Below are 21,113 nucleotides of genomic sequence, written 5' to 3'. Positions count from 1 at the left end.
GCAAAATTGTCACTTAATAAATTAAAATATTAAGTAGGGATTGATTATAATATTCTTTTTTTTTTTTTTTGGATATGCTCTGGATGTCCACGTCCGTTTTTACCGTCCGCAACTAATCCCACACCCCGTGCCAACCGACCTCATAGCCTACGGAGAGGGTAAATTTCAGGAGCCCGTCACAGGAATTGAACCCGAGATACACTAAATGACTCACCTCGTGAAAGGAAATTCCAAAGCCTGCCCTGCCAACTGAGCTACACCTAGGGTCATAATAATATTCTTTTGAAGTGCCTTCCAAAAACCAAAATGAGGATAAATTAAAGAAATCGCGATCGGAGTTACGATTTAGCGACGAGATTTCTTTGGCCACTCGCCCCAGGTTTTACCTTCCAGAAGCGCGCCACCTCATACGTCCGTTGTTGCAGTCCCTGTCCCAGGTTCTGAACAGTCTCAAGGTTTCGTCTTGCACGACAATGGCTGTTTTGGATTCACACACGTCCTTCCGCCGCCCGCCCAGCCAGCACGTCTTATAAATTTCTCTTTCTCCTCTTCCATTCTCTGTATCACATCACATCAATTTCAAATTCTCTCTGCTCTTGCATCATCCACACTTCATCGCTTCCATTTTTTATCACTTCCTCAATTCGGGAACACGGAAAAGAAGACACTTTTTTGATTCTTAGTCGTTGCTGAGAAGTTGGTTTCTGTGTTTGTGACCTGTGAAGCCATGCCGACTCCGAAATTAGAGCGGATTCCGAGCATGAGGGAGAGGGTGGAGGACACCCTCACTGCTCACCGTAACGAACTCGTTGCTCTTCTCTCCAGGTTTCCTCCCTAACTCACTCGTACTGTGGTACTTATGCTCCGTTTGGTTCGTGGGAAACCGTGGGAAAATAGGAAAATATCTTGGAATTTTCATAGTTCAAACTGTCACTCCCACGGGTTTCGGAGTTCGGACGGAGTTTAGGGTTTTGTTTTTGTTTTTCTGGTGCTTTCAGTGACGGTTTTTGCGATTTGGGAAATGTTTTTGAAGGTATGTGGCTCAGGGAAAAGGGATTCTGCAACCGCATCACTTGATCGACGAGTTTGAGAAGATCTTCGTTGACGACATAGCGAAGCAGAGGCTGAATGATGGCCCATTCAGCGAAATCCTGAAATCCGCGCAGGTGTGGCAGCTCCTTTACTTCTCCGAGTTTCTTATTTGTTTGTTTTCTAAGAATTCATTTTCTTGCTGAACGGTTTTTCTTCATTCAATGAATTTTTGGGAGGACACACTGTTCAAAATATGAGGCGATTGGTATTAGTTAATTCTCCGTTTAATATGGTGAAAAAAATTAAGGATCGAAGCACTGATAAGCTCTGTGTGTCGTCCCTGTTTCTGAAGATGGGAAGAAGGATTCAACAAATTTAGATTTATTGCGCTCACTTTGGGTGGACTTCACAGTTTTCGCAAATCCCCCTTCTAATTACAGATTTAAGATCCAAATTTGGTTTTCTTTATTTTCCTTCATTTTCCGAGCAACCAGACAAAGCTTTAGAGGAAGTTTTTCTTTTCCCCCTAAAAAAGGGGTGGGAGTTGTTTCCACTGCTTTTGTGCGTGTTTGCGTCACTGCAAGTTATCTGATTTTTAAAATTATTTTTTATGTTTTATTATTACTAGCAATTGCACATATGCAATGCTTGTGGCATACTGCTTCATTTAATATTTTCATAAAATTAATTCATTTTTACTTTAAATTTTTGTTTGTTTTTAATAATTTAATTAGAATTTTTTCCTTTGTGATGCGGCAATATTTAAATATGTTAGAAGTGAACACCAATTAATTAGTTAATAATGAGTTAGTTATTACTATCTATGTGTTAGTTATAAACATTTATAAGTTAGCTATAAGATAAATAGTATTGTTTACCTCTATTTGTGTAGAAGTGTTTTAGGAGATGAAAAAAGGAAACCAAATTAAGTGTAGATCCCATTTGCATATGTAATAAAATAAAATTTACTCTCTGATTTCAGGAAGCCATAGTTTTGCCTCCCTTTGTGGCAATAGCAGTTCGGCCTAGGCCTGGGGTTTGGGAATATGTCCGTGTTAATGTCTATGAACTTAGCGTGGAGCAATTGAGTGTTTCTGAATATCTCCGTTTCAAAGAAGAGCTTGTAGATGGGCAGTAAGCAATTTCTCTCTTCTATAAGACTTATGTCTGTAATATATATATATATATATATATAGAGAGAGAGAGAGAGAGAGAGCATAAGTTATAACTAATACTCTAGTGATTTTTTCTTATTATGTTAGGACTAATGATCCTTTTGTGCTTGAGCTGGATTTTGAGCCTTTCAATGCTTCATTTCCTCGCCCAAACCGGTCTTCATCTATTGGCAATGGTGTTCAATTCCTCAATCGTCATCTCTCTTCAATTATGTTCCGTAACAAAGATTGTTTGGAGCCATTACTTGACTTCCTTCGAGCGCATAAGCATAAAGGGCATGTAAGTTTGCTCACAATGTATTGCTATGTAATTATTTGACCTGACCTAGAATTTTAATTTAATATCACAGTCTTTATTAATTTTTTATGGACCTTGACATTTATTTAGTACTTATCCCATGGGAAAACTCTTTTGCTTTTGCTTTTTTTTTTTTTTTTTTTTAAAGAGTCCTTCAAGTAGAATTGGTTTTTTGTGCAAGAGACATTGTAGAGCAGGATGATTTATCGAACTAGTATCTGCAGGTTATGATGTTGAATGATCGGATACAGAGCATATCAAGACTTCAGTCTGCTCTGGCTAAGGCAGAGGATTATCTTTCTAAACTTCCGCCAGACACACCCTATTCTGAGTTTGAATATGCGTAAGCTTTCATATTTTGGCATTCATCTGCTTCCATGTCTCTCTCCTTTAGGAGTTTATTTCTAGGCGTATACACAGGAATCTATGATTTTCAATTCTTGATACTCTCTGTCTTATTATTTATTACCTGCACACAGATTCCAAGGAATGGGCTTTGAGAGAGGTTGGGGTGATACTGCGCAACGGGCATCGGAGATGATACATCTTCTGTTGGACATTCTTCAGGCTCCTGACCCGTCAACCTTGGAGACATTCCTTGGTAGAATTCCAATGGTATTCAATGTAGTCATATTGTCTCCTCACGGATACTTTGGGCAAGCAAATGTTTTAGGTTTGCCTGACACTGGTGGGCAGGTATTCCTTGTCTGTATCTGCTTTTCTTCTCAGCTGCTTTTCTTGTTCATATCTAGTGCCCTTGATGATCAGTTTTTGATTGAGTCAAGGAAGGTGGTTTGCTGTTATCAATTGTAAATGCTGGAAATTATTATTATTATTATTATTATTATTATTTGTGAACTGGTTTAATTGATGTTCAGGTTGTTTATATACTGGATCAAGTGCGTGCCTTGGAAAACGAAATGCTTGTTAGAATACAAAAGCAAGGCCTGAATGTCACTCCCAAAATTCTTATTGTAAGTCCCTTTATGCTCTGTTTGGTCAGCTTCTTCATTTTATCAACTTGGTTTTTTGTATTGCTATTTTTCTCCTCATAAACTCAATGTGTTTATGACTTGTCGAAGGTGACCCGGTTAATTCCTGATGCAAAAGGAACTACATGCAATCAGCGGCTGGAAAGAGTTAGTGGAACAGGACATACACACATTTTGCGAGTTCCTTTCAGAACCGAGAAGGGGATTCTCCGTAAATGGATTTCAAGGTTTGATGTATGGCCTTATCTTGAGACATTTGCAGAGGTAAAACTACATTTCTATTTTCTTATCAAATAATAGTGCTTCTACGAATGCTTCAACAACTGGTCTTATATCAGTCTGTTTTTCTGTTTGAATGATGATATAGTTTTTCTTGTATGTTTTGAAATTTTGTTTAGGTTCATGAAACTTGCAGAGGCAACAAAAAAATGCTGTCTGTGATTAAGTTCCACAGACCAAACAGTGTAAAACTTCGTCTCATGTTTCAACACATAGGAATATGCTCACAATTTAACTTGATTATTTTTTGATAGAAAAAAGAAAGTATATTACTGGGAGAAAAAGAATATTACAACAAAAGAGGACAAGAAATACTAGTTTGAAAAATAGAAATAAAAATAAAATACAACCAACTTAATCAAGCCTTCCATTCCTGCTGAAGATTCTCAAGGCATGTATCCTTAAAACAGCATGCACTAAAAGCCCAAAGAGATTCTAAATGTTGTATCCTGTCCCAATGCAAAGGTAAAGACCATTTCTTTCCTGTGAAGATAAGGGTGTTCCATTCATGCCAAATCCCCCACATAACATTCAAGAGCACGCACTTTGGCAAACTAACTGCATCCTCACTCCCAAATTCTTCTCCATTATATTCAAGTGCTAGAACCTAGATTAATACTAGAATGCATGTCTGCCATTGACGTTTCAACTTAAACGGTACCAATACAGAAAGTCTTCGTTCAAATCTTTAGAGCAAAAACATATCATGGTTTTGGGTTCCTCACTCCATACATATTTTGACAGAATATGATTCTTTGTGTCACAGAAAATTCAGCTTCCTACCTTTACTTTTTATTGTGATGCTTTTTTGTTTCATTAGTAATGAAACTGTATATATTGATGAGTAGGACTGGTAAATTAAAATGGTTATGAGAGAGGCCAGGGTGCATAAGTATTTCAGCGCTCATATAACTTGCTAACGGAATCAGTGTTAATACAGCTACTGGTTCAAAATAGAATTCATTAGTTTAAAAATCTTATTATTTATTAATATTTCTCCTCTTTACAAGAATCGTCCTTATAAATTTGTCATTTGTACTTTTCTGTGCAATAATACGTGGAATTTTCCTACTCTATATGTTTCATTCACGCACAACAGCACCTGTGCACAAACAACAGCACGTAATGCACTATTAAATTTATGAATAAGTTGTAATGTGTTTTCTAAATAGGCTAGATTCAGCTCATCATTGTACTATTACTTCCATAGCTTACATGACAGGTTTCCTCTGCTTGTGCTTCTTTTGTTTTGTTCTGCTTTGTTTGCTTTATTTTTTATTTTTTCTTTTCCCCTTTCTATGTTTGAGCTCATCGTGTTTTTTCATGCTGTGGCTGTCAAATTATATATGTGCATCAGTTTATTATTATTATTATTATTATTATTGATTGAGCTTGTCATGTATTTTCGAGCTCAAGCAGTTGACTAGGCTAGGCCTGAAGATTAGTAAAACAATATTTGAAATGTGATAAACATTCATACAAGATATAAAGTCATTATTCCAATGTCCATTGCCAGTCATTGGGTTGAAAAATAAAATCAAATGTGGAGAAGTAATTTTTTTTTTTAATATGAATAATAGTTTATGAAATAACCAAAGAAAAGGTCTCAATAAAATTGAAACTCCACAAAAGACATGAAAAATTTAAAAAACAAAAGTATGTCAAGGTTCAAATAGACTCCATATCTATGTCATGCTTTGAAGCTCGAGCAACCCTACCACCTTAATGCTTCCCTACCTCCAACACCATGTCTTCTTTTTGTAATGATATATAGTCATTGTCATCATTACCAATATATTTTATAGGTATTTTATAGGTTGTTAGTTGTCCTTATAAGGGAGAGAGTAGAAACAGAGGGTATGCTGTCCTGAAGATTTGCTCGGAGCTAGTTCAGTTTGACATGTTTGCGTAGTATCTTGATTTATTAATATGAAATGTTATTTTAACAACTATGTGTGTGCATGTCTGGTTTTTGGGGTTGCTCAAGCTGGATTGTTGTGCCCCTGGCATTGCCTTGAGTCCCAAGGCAAGCTTTCCATGTGATCACTTACGTCATAGATGGTTTAGGCAAGCCATTGCTCAGTGCTCACCCAGGCCTCAGAACCACCTCAAGTGCATCAGCAATTTGGCAGTCCCCTAGATGCCTGGGCAGTTGCCTGTGACATCCATTTTCTTGCCTTAATATGACTTGCAGTTTTTATAGGCAGGAAGGTGTCCTTTTTGTGCTCTAACACATGCTTTCTATGGACTGCAGAAGCACTGCTTTGATTTCTCATAATTATAATACAATATTAGAAAGTATTAACACAGCAAATGTTAGTAAGTTTAACTGTATCACTAACTTTACTCATCAATAAACAATGCAATCCTTTTCATGTTGTATAAAAGGGTTTTGTATAGGATGGCATAACAGAGAAACTATTGCCATGTAGACTATTAATGCACAACTCTGGGAGGCATTTTAGTTCCTGATATAGGCTGCAATGAGACTGTTGTGATGAATTGGTACTTTTAAACTAGGAATTTTTTCCTGGTCTATTTTGTGAAGAAAATACTGTCTTTATTTTCTTGAAAATATGAGATATCCAAGGGAAAATTCTTTCGGTAAAGCCCCAAAAATAAGGGATTTCATAACTAATTTACTTAGATCTTCACTGATAGCATTCAAATAAAACCTGGTCAAATGCTTTTATTAGTTTATTCACCATTGCCACCACCATTACGGCCCAAACACTTCCAGGTGTTACAGTCCTGGGATCAACTCCGATGAGGTATTGTCTGCTTTGGCCCACTGGCCTAACGGATTTGTCTTATAAAAGGCGCCTCACTTAGTTGGAGCTCAAACCCTCCTTATAAACCCAAGATCTTTCTAGTACATATCCGATACGGGACTGTGACAGACTCTCCCATCCAATCTTTGATGTCCTTTTCAGCGTGATTTTCCCTAGTACACATCCAATATGAGTTCGTGACAGACTCTCCCGTCCGATTTATGACATCCTTGTCAACGTGATCTCCTTAGTACACATCTTATGCAAGACCGCGACAGATGCTCTCGTCCAATCTTTGATGTCCTCATCAAAGTGGTTTACACCTCTGTGTAGGATCCACTCACATGATAGTACTCTCAGGGCAGATCCACTTACATGATAGTACCCTCAAGGTGGATCCACTCACGTAATAGTACCCTCAGGGAGGCTCTGATAACAAATGTAACAGTCTTGGGTCTAACTCCGATAAGGTATTGTCAGCTTTGGCCCATGGCCTAACGAGTTTGTCCTATAAAGGGCGCCTCAGTTAGTTGGAGCCCAAACCCTCCTTATAAGCCGCAAGATCTTCCAAGTACACATCCAATGGGATTGTGACACTAGGTTACGTGTGGTGTAAGCTTGTTGCCACTTGCCCTCTCTTGCATTGCACCACTACTACTAACTTTATTTTTATTTTTATTTTTATTTGAGATACTACTACTATTCAATCATCATCAGCTTCATTTCATTACTATCACACAGCCAACCAAACTGCACAATGATTCCTAGAGGAACACTGTCAAAGTGTCATGTCTATTGAAGTGATAAACACGCACCACATCATTATATATTCATGCTCAATGTTTATGCCTTTTCAAATCTTGTTGCTCAATTTCATTTTCTCCGATTGTGCTGTGACCAGGATGCAGCTAGTGAAATTGCTGCAGAGTTGCAGGGTATTCCAGATTTTATTATTGGCAACTATAGCGATGGAAATCTTGTTGCATCTTTATTGGCGTATAAGATGGGCGTCACACAGGTTAATGATGATTTTTTAGTCTTCTGATTATGTGCATTCCAAGTTGATCATATTATCTGCTATGAATGGAAAATAACAAGCTTTAATGCATGCAGTGCACCATTGCGCATGCTTTGGAGAAAACGAAGTATCCAGATTCAGATATATATTGGAAAAAATTCGAGGAGAAATACCACTTTTCATGTCAATTTACTGCTGACATTGTGGCCATGAATAATGCAGATTTTATTATCACCAGCACATATCAAGAAATTGCAGGAACGTGAGTCTCTTCCTGATTGACTAGACTCTTGAGTGTTTTTTTTTTCCTTGTATATTTTATTATTTGCTTATTTATATAATTTGCAGAATTATATTTTTGCTTTGATTGTATCTTTGCTTATATAGATGCTGTTTGGTTATAATTTATCTTTTATTTCATAATAATTCTTAGGATTTCTTCAATTGCTGTGCTGCTGAGTGAATCAACTCATTGTTATAATGTGCCAAATAAAATAAATGTGCATTTACATAGAGCATATATTGCTTCCTTGTATGGATGCAAACATATTTTATATAACACAAACCCATCCCTTCATCCTGCCAGCCTGGATGAGATAGCTACGGATCCTGCTTATTTAGGAAGTATTTACTCGTCAGTGTGTGTGTGTGCGTGTTCTTCCCCTCCTATGTTTTTTAAACAGAAGGTTGCAATATTGATCAACGTTATCCTATTTTGACTTATTTCACTAATTTGGCATGATTTTGTAGGCAGGCTTCCCTTGTTTTTTTGCTTTTAATAACAGAGAGTCCAAAGGTTGTAATGTTGAGCAAAGTTAAGCTACTGTGGGGACTTCTTACAATTAAAAAAATTTTCCTTGCCAATATATTTTTTTGTCTGTTCTTTGCTAATTTTGGTAAATACTTTGTTTTTATGTTCTTTGCTAGTTTCTATTTTTTTTTTTTATTATTATTTACAGGATCATGTAACTTAGGATGCCATCTTTGCACAGCTTTTGTTATCTATGATTTTGTATTATTTATGTATGCCAATATAGCTTTCAGTGTGTAGGGGTTAATTATAATGGTACCTTCCCCCCCTTTGTGAGTAGGGGTTGCATATTGTGCTTAGTATCACTGTTAACAATGACAATCTGTGGGTTTTGATATTCATAAAAACAATTTTGCATCTCAGATTACCCTGTGTGCACCATGTCTGATTAGCACTGAACTTTTACTTCACAAATCTTAGCTTGCTAAAGTGGCTGGCAACCTTTGTAGTCACAGGATCACAAGCCTCTATGGTGGATTATTATGTTTTCCTGTTAGTGTTTATTTGTAAATATATACTTTTGGGGCAGTTCCATGATTCAGGGCTTCTATGCCATTCTCTATGTTTAGTATATTTCGTCATTTTTTTTATCTATTTTGCTGCTCAGTGACCTTGAGCTGATTTGGTATTAGATGTCTTTTAATTCACCCTGCCTTGTAGCACCATAAGGGTTTTGTACATCATTGCTTATGCATCTGCTGTGCTTTTAGAAATTAAAGTTCCGTTTGTATATTTGCATAGACATTTGTTTTTGACATTATTTGCTAAAAATATGTGCTCTCTCAGGAAGAATACCGTTGGTCAGTATGAGAGCCACACAGCTTTCACCCTTCCAGGGCTGTACCGAGTTGTTCATGGCATTGATGTTTTTGATCCAAAGTTCAACATTGTCTCTCCTGGGGCAGATATGGCAATTTACTTTCCTTACTCTGATAAGCAAAACAGACTCTCGGCCCTACATGATTCAATTGAAAAGCTCTTATATGATCCCGAACAGAATGAGGAGCACATGTGAGCCTCTTATTGATTCTATCAACGTTTTCTTTTACTTTCACCTTAATTTTTGGGAAACGCAATTGCTATAATGATCATTAGCACATCAAGGAGCTCACAGTTACTATTAAAAAAAATAAAATAAAATCCAGAGCTATACAAATTGTCATGTACTCAATTCAGGGAATGCTTATGTGATCAAATTTATGGGACAAGGCCTATCAACTTTCTTACGCAGCAAAATGCAGATATAAAAAATGATCCAGCCATTTTTTTTCTTGCTTTTTCTCCTTTTTGGTTGTTTTTTCTTGGTTAATCCTATGTGTTCCAAGTTACTTGACACATTCCTGTTTGCTATGATCCACGACTAATAATCCAGAATTTTCTTTATATTGCTGCAGTGGCATTTTAAGTGATCGGGCAAAGCCCATAATCTTTTCCATGGCAAGGCTTGACCATGTGAAAAACATAACAGGTTTGGTTGAGTTTTATGGTAATAATACCCAGTTGAGGGAACTGGTAAACCTTGTTGTGATAGCTGGTTACAATGATGTGAAGAAGTCTAATGACAGAGAGGAGATCGAAGAAATTCAGAAGATGCATGACCTCGTGAAGAAGTATGATTTGAATGGTCAGTTTCGATGGATATCGGCTCAAATGAACCGAGCACGAAATGGTGAGCTTTACCGCTACATTGCTGACACTAGAGGTGCTTTTGTGCAGGTAGGGTATTTGTGGACGCTTGCATTTATTTCTTAAAAGACTTTGGCTGACTGACGGTTTTCAGGCTTTGGCTAACTGACTTTTCTTAATAACAGCCTGCCTTTTATGAAGCTTTTGGGCTTACAGTCGTAGAGGCTATGACTTGTGGCCTTCCAACATTTGCCACTTGCCATGGTGGTCCTGCAGAAATTATTGAAGATGGTGTATCAGGCTTCCACATTGATCCATATCATCCTGATCAAGCTGCTGAACGTTTGGCAGACTTCTTTCTGAAGTGCAAGGAGAACCCGGGATACTGGAATAAGATATCTGAGGGAGGGCTTCGAAGGATCAATGAAAGGTTTGTGCTTTTTAATGGAAGTGATTCTTCAACATTTCAGGCTGCTGGTATGATTCCTGCCTCCATAATATTGTAGGTATACCTGGAAAATCTACTCGGAGAGGCTAATGACGCTGGCAGGTGTTTATACATTCTGGAAGTATGTTTCCAAACTTGAGAGGCGTGAGACCCGACGATATCTTGAGATGTTCTACATTCTCAAGTTGCGCGATTTGGTAAGCTTTCTAGACCTATTTTTTACTTTCCTCCATCTTTGAGTTTTGTGAGTAAACGACAGCCAATAAATTGTGACATGGGAAGCATGATGACGATTCAGTCATTCAAATGTTTGTTCTTGGATTAAAATAGAAAATTTCATCATCTTAATCAATATTTCTCAAAATGTATGTACACTTTCATTTTTGATTTAACACAGCATGCAATTTAATATTTGCATAGAATTTCATTGAGCTTGCATTCTTACAGGTGAAATCCGTTCCTCGGGCAATAGACAATCCACATAACCCCGAGTAACCCGGGGCATGGCAAATGTATCTGGTCAAGCATGGTAATGTTTAATTTGAATAAAGTTGATGTTTGTGTATAGGAGGAATATAGAACTGGCAGGGAAGGAAAAGAGAGAGAGAGAGAAAGAGAGAGAGAGAGAGAGAGAGAGAGAGAGAGAGAGAGAGAGAGAGATGACCACACTAAAGGTTGTATGGGCTACAATTGTACTATTTCTGTATTGGAAATTATATCCTGTTCCTAAATTTTTCTTTAGTGAAAAAATGCAATTTTTTAGCTGTAAATATTGAATGTCACATTTGAATTATTGGTACAAATAATAATACATTCATGAAAAATGGCATTTGGGAAAGATGGTCATTTGATAGCTCAGTGGGGATCAAAGCTGGGTTGTGTGTTGTTTGGCGTGGGAGTTAAAGATGATCCCTTCCCTACAGTGATATGTTTTAAGAATTATCTATTAAACAATAAACTCTTCTTAATTATAAAATTTCCAAAAAATATTACGTTTCACTCAACATCAAAATGACAAATGGCAGGGCATGGGAAGCCTGTGTCCAAGTGAAAATTTTAATTGTTAAGAGTCGAGAAATAAACCAAACAATAACAATGGTAGGGCACTGGGAATGTCTCTCGGTCCCTGCAAAACCCTTTCCCTCGTCAAGTTTGGGGCAGCCCCACACGCCAACTCAGCCCCCACAGCTCTCCACGCCGCTGAGGATCCTGCAATTGTCAGCTTTTTGACTTCTTGAGGCAACAGACGGGCCCCAACCATCCTTCCACATGTTCTCTGTTATAGGATTCTTTAATTCTTTTTTGTTTTTTCGTTTTTAAAGATTTCCGAATAGGATAAATCTTTTTATTGATCTTTGTGCTTTCTTCAACGGTCAAATGACCATGGCCCCACCATCAACAGTGCAATCACCCATTCGCATTTTGCCTATTTTCTAAACAATTAAGACGAGAGGAAAGAAAAATAAGTGTCTTTTTCCTTATTTGTCTTAAAACTTTCCTTTTCTTTTCCCACCTTAGCAGTTTTGTGGCACAAAATAGTGTAAATGGATGAGAGAGGCTGTGAGAGAGAGTTAAAGTTAAAACACTAATGGACATATTACAAGTCCCAAAACAGACTTTTTAGGGCATAGGAGTCAAAAGGAACCCCATGCCTGTGGGGGCTATTCTAGTTGTTGAGCAGCCCACACATTACAAGTGAACTTTTACTCACAGAAGCGCCATTACCGGCGCCACACTCGCACTCAATTCATAGTCCATACTCCCACAGCCACAACCCCCCCCCCCCCCCAACTCCCTCCAAAAAAAAAAAAACTACACTACACTCGTCATAAAATAAGCAAAGGCAATGTGATGTTGTAAACCCCCCTTCACACCACTGGCGCCACCGTGGGGTGTTTGGGGCCTCCGGCCTCTTTGCCCTCGTCGCCCCCACTGCCCCCGGGCACTTCAAAACACTAAAAGCAAAGCTGAAGGAAAAAAAAACAAAACACCTATCAACTTGGAAACAGACTTGCAGCAAACTACTACTAATATTACTGCTGTTATTTATATGCGGAACTGGTGGGGTTTTAGAGCTGGCCGAAGGAGTGAGCAAGATAGGCCAGTGCACCCACAAGGGGGGAGTTGATGTAGGTAGCCGGCTCTGACTGCTCGTAGTCGGAACGTTCGTCCGGGAACCCGTCGTGCAGGTCTGGTCCGCCCACCACCGCCCCAACCAGGACGTTTGGATTTGGGGATTCGGACTTCATGAAATTGAAGCCCTCTGAGCATTGGATCTTAGCTGGGTGGGCTGCAACTGACGGCAGGGATGACCCCCTGTGGTGTATCCTCTCCGGGTACCTCTGGCCGTATCCCACCATGTAGGACATCTTCAAGGGGTTGTCTCCCAACAAGTAATCCACCTGCAAAATGCATCAACTAATATGAGCTAAAAATGATTAACAAATTCAGAAATTAAGGGTATCAATGGGCCTCTGTTTTCCGCGGTAACCTGTTGTTTGGCAATGGTTCGGAGCTTCTTTGGGGTGACGATGGTTCCCCCGCAATTGACGAACTTGCGGGCCGAGGTCAGATACTTGGCGTAGGCTACGAGCAGGAAGGAGGTGGAGGTTACATACTGCATGTTGCTATCACTCATCTTGAACAGAAGCCCTCCTGCATCAACATCAAAAACCCAACAAAAAAACAAAAGTAGCCGTTAGAAATCAGAGAGAGAGAGAGAGAGAGAGAGAGAGAGAGAGAGAGAGAGAGAGGGAGAGAGAAGAGAGAGAGAGAGAGGACCTGGGGTGTACTGGGTCTGAGAGAAGGGGCCCCCTGGGATGAGAGAACATATGAAATTATCTGCGTGACCTTTGTAATCATGGAGGGATTGAACCTTTTGAACGAGAAACGCCTGAAAATGCGCAGCATTAAAGTGATTAAAGCATCAAAACCAAAAGCTTAAAAAAATCTATAGCCTAAAAAGCTACTTGATTCGCAATCTCCCTCTCCAACTCCAATAAAACATGCTAGATGATGGTGGGATTTGGGACCTTGGAGAGAAGAATCCTGGCTCCAGCATGCTTGTTGTCCCACCCAAATGTGTTATCCGACTCGTCGGCTCCAAGGATTTGCCCGTTTACATGAATGTAGTTGAGGTAGTCTGGGTTTTTGGTGGCTTTGTGCAGCCATGCAGCTCCCCACAGTAGTTCATCCTTCAATCAATTCATTGCAAACACCAAATGAAGATTTAACTCCTGAAAACACTAAGTTTTATGGGGTTTAAGAGCATTGATTCTTTTACCTGATACCCAGAGTAAGAGCAATAGAAAGGGCATACATAACTTTTCAACCCATTGCTGTAGGGACCCCTGTATTTATCAGCAAACTCAAACACCTGCGCCAAGAGATGCATAAAATGTTCAGATTTGGGAAAACTGGAGCGGTCTCTGTTTTATAAATTCATTATTTGTTTGCTCTACTCTTATGCGTTATTGATGTTACCCCAATGGCCCTCCTGAGTAAAAGCTTGGAGTAAGCCGGATCGCTTCTTCTGAAGACTAGAGAAGCAGCTGCAAGAGCTGCAGCAGTTTCAGCAGCTACATCAGAGCCAGGGGAGTCTCTGTCTATCTTCAGTACAGTTCTCGGAGTATCCATGTCTTCTGGTCTCTCCCAACAAGAATGATCCTTGTTAGCATCGCCCACCTGAGAAATAAACCCACGCATTATATTAGCTTCTCTGTTTCTTCTAGCGGACACAATGTGGTTAAATGCAGCCCAAATAACAATAGAAGAAATGCCCATTTTCTAACATTAAGCGCACATAGAGATTTGCCATTTGGTAGCGCAAAAAACCTAAATACTCTGAACAATGCAATGCTTGGGGCACAAACCTGAACGTAAATGGTGTCTGGGTAGGCAGTAGCTTTGAGTAAGTAATCAGTGGCCCAGCGAATGGCTTCTTTTGCGTTCTCTAACTCACCTTTCATCAACCCACCAAACTCAATAACGCTCCATGAAAGCATGGTGGTGGTGAAAGCCATGGGAAACCCAAACTTCACATTGTCGCCTGCATCGTAATACCCTCCAACCAAATCTACCTGCATTTTCAGTTTCACACGGAAATGAGCAAAACCCAGCTCAAATATTTCATAGAGGAGATAAATAAGAAGTTCAAGAAACAGAAAATAAAGAGATTGATCCGTGTGATGATTGCATACATGCACGGCTGAACCGTCTGAAAGACCAGAGTCTCTCCTCCAGGTGATTCTCTGGCCAGGAGGGAGCCTCCCTGACCTCTGCCCTTCAAAGAAGAGTATGGATTTAATAAGGGCATCTCTGTAGTCGTGTCTGGCAATGCGAGAGTGGTGGCGATGGTGGAGGAAGGGGTAGTGGTAGTGTTGGGCAGAGAAGGCATTGCACAGAAGCAGAGAAGTGGTGAAGCAAGAAAGGAGGACTAGAAGGCAGAAGGAAGAAACAGAGAGAGCCATTAGGATTAGGGCAAGGGTTGGCCCAATGTAAACACTCCAACTAACCAACCAGCCTCCAACCAACCTGCAAGCCACAGGGATGGCACAGACCCTCAGCTCTATTTATAAAGCAAAAGCTACCCCTGCAATTCCCTGTTTGGATACAGTAATTATTAAGACCACCTCTCAAGTTCTCACAGCCAATAGTTGCTGGGCACTAATCAATTTTGCTCAATTATTCCCCAGAGGCATACTTGTGTTCTGTTTGACCCTAGATGCCCCTTGGCGCGCAATGTCAATTCAGGGTTCCCACTTCCCAATACCTATTACCTAAGATACCGGGACATTTGGGGCATTATCAATAGTCACATGGCAATTAAAATTTTAATCAGAAAAGGATATTTTAACTATTATTCAACACTTGTGCGAGTAGGTATCTGCTGGGAGCTGGCTAATGCATATGCAAAGATCAGTAGTTAGTTGTAAAGAAGCATTCAGATCAAGGAGAATGCGCCTTTGCACTTTACACACCCAACTTCATAAAGCGGTGCATCGAAAGATATTGAAGTGAATGCTGGAAATGTTAGGACGTAATGTCTATACACATTTTGCACATTCTTTAGTGGTTCCTTCAAATGTAACTTGACAGGATGTTTTACGTTAAGGGTTGCAAATGTCCCTCACTGTAATTGGCTTATTTGGGATTTTTTTTTTCTATTTTAACTAAAGGAGGGCGATACCTCGTAATTATTTATTGTTATACTCTCATTTTTTAGAGGAGAAATACGGTGGTTACAAAACAAACATTGAGAGATTACAGATAAAAAAATTAAAGGTCTCTCAAAAATAACACTAACAACCAACCAAAACGGGATTACAAATCCAAATAAAACTAAATAAGAAACAAATATAAATAGGTCTATCAAAAATAAAAATAATAAAAAAAACTAAACCAATCAAACAAAAATCGAGAGGATAAACTAATGACGAAAGGAAGTGAGACCCAACCTATCTATCCAAAGGATACCTTTCAATGAACGTGGTAAAATATGTTGTTTTTCGTAAATGACATTGTTTTCTATTTCTCATTTTTTAATGAGAAAATCAGCCGCACTATTATGTTGAAAGAGTAAACTTGACGGTGGCAGCAATATTTGACGACAGCTGCCGACCAGCCGTTTCTATTGATCGGCGGTCACCAACCTCACCTACCAGCTGCATTTGTTGATTATTTTGGTTTAGTATCTGCTATAAATAGAAGTGTATGTATACAATGTAGTATGTGGTATTTAGAAAGTGAATAATTAGTGAGCGAGAGTGATTTTAATTCGTTTCTGTAATTCATTTTGAAATAAATTGATAGTGTTTATTGTACAATTCATTCTCACTGAGTTTCAGTCACAACAAGTGACTGAGTGTCCTCTCCACTCATCAGTGGAATCAGAGCGTCCAGGTACGCCGAAATCCACCAAACAGAGACGAACAGAGGAGAAATTCAATTTTCTTCCAGATTTGAAGTTGCTCAAAATCCAAGATTGAGCCTACCATTATGAAATTCGCGTCGAGACGATTCCAACGGTGAAAACCACATCTCAAACGAACTCAGGGAGACGCTACACGAGCTCACACGCGTCGCTAGCATATTCAGCATCTTTCCCACGCGCCGCACGCTCCGACGAAGACTCTGGCCGTCAGCAACACGCGTTCCATGCGCCCCACATGCGTCTTCTTGTCCTGTTGGTGAAATCCAACCTGGCCACCTGATCCGAGACCCGGCTCAATGACCCTCAACCCGGTTCCGTCCCCAAGACCTAACTCGCCTTCCGACCTACGTCTAGCCATTGACACGCGGCAAGCGCAAAAGCCTCCACGTGGCCCTACAGTAAGTGCTAACGTTGTTTAAATGAGAGTTATGTTAAATCGGCCCAGTTTTAAACCACCAGAGTTCCCCTGTAGCCGGTTCAATGACATTTGGATCGGTTCTTTGCAACCCAAAACCGGTTCTTAAGGTTTTTTCGATCTTCTGAACACATTGGTGGCATCAGGTTTGCCAAAATCAACCCCCATCTCTATGTTTTTATATATTAAATTCAATGGCGAACGGTGCTACCCAAGCGGTCATTCCAAAATTGACCCAAGAGAATTATGACAACTGGTCTATTCAAATGAGAGCCCTTCTAGGTGCTTAAGATGTCATGGGCATCGTTGAAGATGGGTACAGAGAAAGCCCATCAATAGAAGCCAAAGCAGCTATGTCCGATGCTCAAAGAACAACCTTGCGAGCCGATCGAAAAAATGATTGTAAGGTGAAGTCCATAATCTACCAAGGTCTTGATGAGGTCATGTTTGAAATCATCGCCTCCGCCAAGACATCCAAAGAAGTTTGGGACTCTCTCTAGCGAACATACAAAGGTGCAGACAAAGTAAAGAAGATTTTTCTTCAAACATTGCGAGGTAATTTCGAATCTTTAAAAATGAAATCTACTGAATCTATTGCTGACTACTATACACGAGTTATGGTAGTATCAAATTAATTGAGAAGAAATTGAGAGACTTTAAATGACGAGAGAATTTGTGAGAAAATTTTGCGATCTTTGGATCCAAATTTTGATTATATAGCTGTGACCATGAAAGAAACAAAAGATCTAGAAACCATGTCCGTAGAAGAACTTGTGGGCTCACTCCAAGCCAATGAGCAGAAAGTCAACAGAAGGAGCGATGATAAAGCATTGGAGCAAGCCCTCTAAACAAAGTTGTCCCTCACTGTAGATAGATACGACAAAGGGGGGATGTCATAGCAAAGAAGAGGACGAGATCAAGGTTCTTGTGGAAGAAATTTTGGAAACTTTGAATCTAGAGAAGGTGACAGAGGCGGAAGAGGTCCCACTAGAGGAGGACTCAATCAACAAAACTATGTTCTGCAAGGGAGAGGACAAGGAAGAAGAGGAGGATATAATAACCGCCTGAACATAGATAAAAGAAATGTTCAGTGCTACAACTATCATAAGTACGGATACTATAACAATGAGTGTTGGGGGCGACAACAAGAAAAGGTTGGCGAGGAGGCTAACCTTGTCGAAACTAAACATGTAGATGGAGAGTTATTGTTGCTAATGGCGCACAGCTCGACCCAAGACTAGGCTGAATCTTCGAAAGATGTGGAATTGATGTTTGAAGGAGAAGAACCCACACAGAAAATAGAAGTGGCTATTGAGTCACAAGTTCTCGAGCTGCAGACACCTCCACATGGTTCACCACATACGAATTAATCTCCATCACCAATTGAATGTGAAATCTCAGACATGAGGCCTAGAGGAGCTCGTAATCTAACTGATCTGTATGAAACTACGGAACCTATAAAAGAGTATGTTACTCTATACTTTCTATTGCTGACTAGTGACCCAGTTAGCTTTGATGAAGCTAACGAAGAAGACTAGAGAAAAGCGATGGATGAAGAGATTCAATCCATCGAGAAGAACAAGACTTGGGAGTTGACAAATCTCCTGAAGGGCCGTAAAACTATAAGTGTGAAATGAGTCTACAAGACCAAGAAGAACGCTCAAAGAGAAGTTCAAAGATACATAGAAAGACTTGCTGCCAAAGGCTACAAGCAGAAAGAAGGGATTGATTATGGAGAAATCTTTACCTCAGTTGCCAGACTTGAAACCATCAGATTACTAATTTCACTATCTGCACAAAATGGATGGAAGATTTACCAGCTAGACGTAAAATCAGCATTTCTGAACGGTTTTTTAGAAGAAGAGATTTATATCGATCAACCACCTAGATATGTGAAGAAGGGCAAAGATGATAAAGTGTACAAACTGAAGAAAGTACTCTATGACTTGAAGTAGACACCTCATGTGTGGAACATGAGGATTGATGACTACTTCCAGATGAATGAATTTGAGAAGTGTCCCTACGAGCATGCGCTATACATGAAGATGGAGACAGATGGAAGCATGCTAATTGCCTGCCTATATGTTGATGATTTGATTTTCATCGGCAACAATCCAGAGATGTTTGCCGTTTTCAAGAGGAGCATGGTCAAAGAATTCAAAATGATGGATATTGGCCAGATGGCTTACTTCCTTGGTATAGAAGTCGTGCAAAGTGAGAAGGGAATCTTCATCTCCCAAAGCCACTATGCAAAAAAAGTACTGAAGAAGTTTGGGATGGACAAATGCAATCCTATGACAACTCCGGTTGAAACGAGATTGGAATTAAGAAAGAATGAGGAAGGAGAAGTTGACCCCACATATTCCAAGAGTCTGGTTGGAAGCTTGAGGTATTTGACATGCACTAGACCAGACATACTCTATGGAGTTGGACTTGTCAGCAGGTACATGGAGACTCCTAACCAATCCCACCTGAATGCAGCGAAAAAGATACTCCGATATGTCAAGGGTACCATCACCGATGGTATGTTCTATTCATCAAGAGGTGATTGCAAACTTATTGGCTATTTAGATAGCGACTGGGGAAGAGATCTTGATGAAAGAAAAAGCACGACGGGATTCACATTTTTCATGGGAGATACAACGTTTACATAGTTTTCAAAGAAGCAACCCATTGTAACATTGTCATTATGTGAAGCTGAGTATGTTGCTGCTAGCTCAGCCATTTGTCATGACATATGGATTAGGAATGTACTGAAATATCTAGGATTTTTTCAAGATAACCCCACAGAAGTTTACATTGACAACCGATCAGCGATTGCACTTGCGAAAATTCCAATTTACCATGAAAGAAGCAAACATATTGATACTCGGTATCATTTTATCAGGGAGCATGTGAAGAAGAAGGAAGTGGAATTGATATCTTGCAGAACATATGATCAAATTGCTGACATTTTCACGAAACCACTCAAGCATGATATTTTTGCAAGACTGAAGACAATGCTCGGAATGACAAAGTTAGGAGAGTCAAATTTAATGGGGGATGTTGAAAGAGTAAACTTGACGGTGGTAGCAATATTTGACGACGGCTGCCGACCAGCTATTTTTGTCGATTGGCGGTCACCAACCTCACCTACCAGCTGCATTTGTTGATTATATTGGTTTAGTATCTGCTATAAATAGAAGTGTGTGTGTGCAATGTAGTATGTGGTGTTGAGAGAGTGATTTTAATTCTCCTCTATAATTCAGTTTGAAAAAAATTGATAGTGTTTATTATGCAATTGATTCTCACTGAATTTCAGTCACAACCAGTGACTGAGTGTCCTTTCCACCCATCATATTATTTTCCCTATATTGATGGATATCATGAAATTCACTCCTTCTAACTCCGTACCATTGCATTATTTGGGATTTGATGGTTGCAAATTACCAACATTATGTTTGGCATCATGGAGTTTGAGCTTGGACCTAACTCAAAAAAATCCACAGCTCCATTTCCACAATGCCAAACAGGCCTCATGGGTTAGTTTATTAACCAAATGTTGTGCTTTTTTCTGTCCAATCATATTTTATTCTTGGGGTGGAACTCCATGGAATATGTTGAGGGCTAAAATGATTAAGGTACGCACTCCATAGGATAAATTATATGTTTATAGTGCGCCAATGTAAAGAGGATATGCACTCTGTAAATTAAAAAGTGTGATGAAACCCCACTCCCACCTCATTGGAACATGGTTCAGTGGAGGGTAAATGGGGAATTTTGCAGGAAATGCAATAAACTCAAATGGGCTGTGGGAGAACAGCCAACATCTTCTGGTATTCGTTTCGCTGTGTGTGAGTCACTAAAGCGCCAAGAACAGCCCATGCACCTGCATTGATTGGAATGGATCAAGATCCTAATTTGAGGACCACTTTAGAACAAGAACTACGGATGAAACAAGGAAAGCTCTGGTGCAGACCTTGTTTCACATGGAGCCAACACCATCCCATCCTTCCACATATACTCTGCAATCCAGGGATTCCATCTCTGTTGCCTAGTTCTTCTTTTTATTGATTACTTCTTTAATATATATAGATAATTTGTCTTTATTAATGCCTAGGAATTAATCTGCAACTAACACAAGAACACCCCTTAAAATAATAATATGTCATTTGATGTGCAATGTCTTTTTCCTGCATTGATCAGTTCAGGCGAAACAGAAGAAACTGTCACACGACACAGAAGAGGGAGGGACAAAGACCATTTATGCACTTGATTTCATATTTTTAAGTACAGTGGGGAAAATTTTATCCTGCAAGGTTGTACACTCTCTGGAA

General features: G+C 39.5%; 2 protein-coding genes across 2 annotated transcripts; one reads left to right on the top strand and one right to left on the bottom strand.

Moving 5' to 3' along the window:
* Positions 1-267: 267 nt before the first annotated feature.
* LOC131154928 (sucrose synthase 2) lies at positions 268-11,220 on the top strand. Its single transcript, XM_058107768.1, has 15 exons — positions 268-825; positions 1,034-1,166; positions 2,015-2,166; positions 2,295-2,487; positions 2,730-2,848; positions 2,985-3,201; positions 3,384-3,479; positions 3,588-3,761; positions 7,449-7,565; positions 7,661-7,827; positions 9,163-9,387; positions 9,771-10,092; positions 10,188-10,432; positions 10,509-10,647; positions 10,898-11,220. Exons 1-15 carry the CDS (start codon positions 728-730, stop codon positions 10,943-10,945), a joined length of 2,445 nt encoding a protein of 814 aa, XP_057963751.1. The 5' UTR covers positions 268-727; the 3' UTR covers positions 10,946-11,220.
* Positions 11,221-12,011: 791 nt separating this feature from the next.
* On the bottom strand, positions 12,012-15,200 carry LOC131154927 (endoglucanase 17). Its single transcript, XM_058107767.1, has 8 exons — positions 14,650-15,200; positions 14,323-14,529; positions 13,934-14,134; positions 13,734-13,826; positions 13,483-13,644; positions 13,232-13,343; positions 12,942-13,105; positions 12,012-12,852 (listed from the first exon to the last, which is right to left on the bottom strand). The coding sequence occupies exons 1-8, from the start codon at positions 14,917-14,919 to the stop codon at positions 12,520-12,522; spliced, it is 1,542 nt and encodes a 513-aa protein (XP_057963750.1). The 5' UTR covers positions 14,920-15,200; the 3' UTR covers positions 12,012-12,519.
* Positions 15,201-21,113: the final 5,913 nt, after the last annotated feature.

The sequence above is a fragment of the Malania oleifera genome, chromosome 5, assembly GCF_029873635.1.
Source record: "Malania oleifera isolate guangnan ecotype guangnan chromosome 5, ASM2987363v1, whole genome shotgun sequence".
Taxonomy (NCBI): Eukaryota; Viridiplantae; Streptophyta; class Magnoliopsida; order Santalales; family Ximeniaceae; genus Malania; species Malania oleifera.
Note: the sequence above shows the minus strand (reverse complement) of the source record. Positions and strands in the feature narration are given on the sequence as shown.

Coding starts and splice junctions, on each gene's coding strand:
- LOC131154928 (XM_058107768.1), top strand. CDS start 728: ATGCCGACTCCGAAATTAGAGCGGATTCCGAGCATGAGGGAGAGGGTG. Junction 1,167..2,014: donor AAATCCTGAAATCCGCGCAG/GTGTGGCAGCTC, acceptor CTCTGATTTCAG/GAAGCCATAGTTTTGCCTCC. Junction 3,480..3,587: donor TCACTCCCAAAATTCTTATT/GTAAGTCCCTTT, acceptor GACTTGTCGAAG/GTGACCCGGTTAATTCCTGA.
- LOC131154927 (XM_058107767.1), bottom strand. CDS start 14,919: ATGGCTCTCTCTGTTTCTTCCTTCTGCCTTCTAGTCCTCCTTTCTTGC. Junction 14,530..14,649: donor CAGACGGTTCAGCCGTGCAT/GTATGCAATCAT, acceptor CTGAAAATGCAG/GTAGATTTGGTTGGAGGGTA. Junction 13,106..13,231: donor TCAGACCCAGTACACCCCAG/GTCCTCTCTCTC, acceptor ATGTTGATGCAG/GAGGGCTTCTGTTCAAGATG.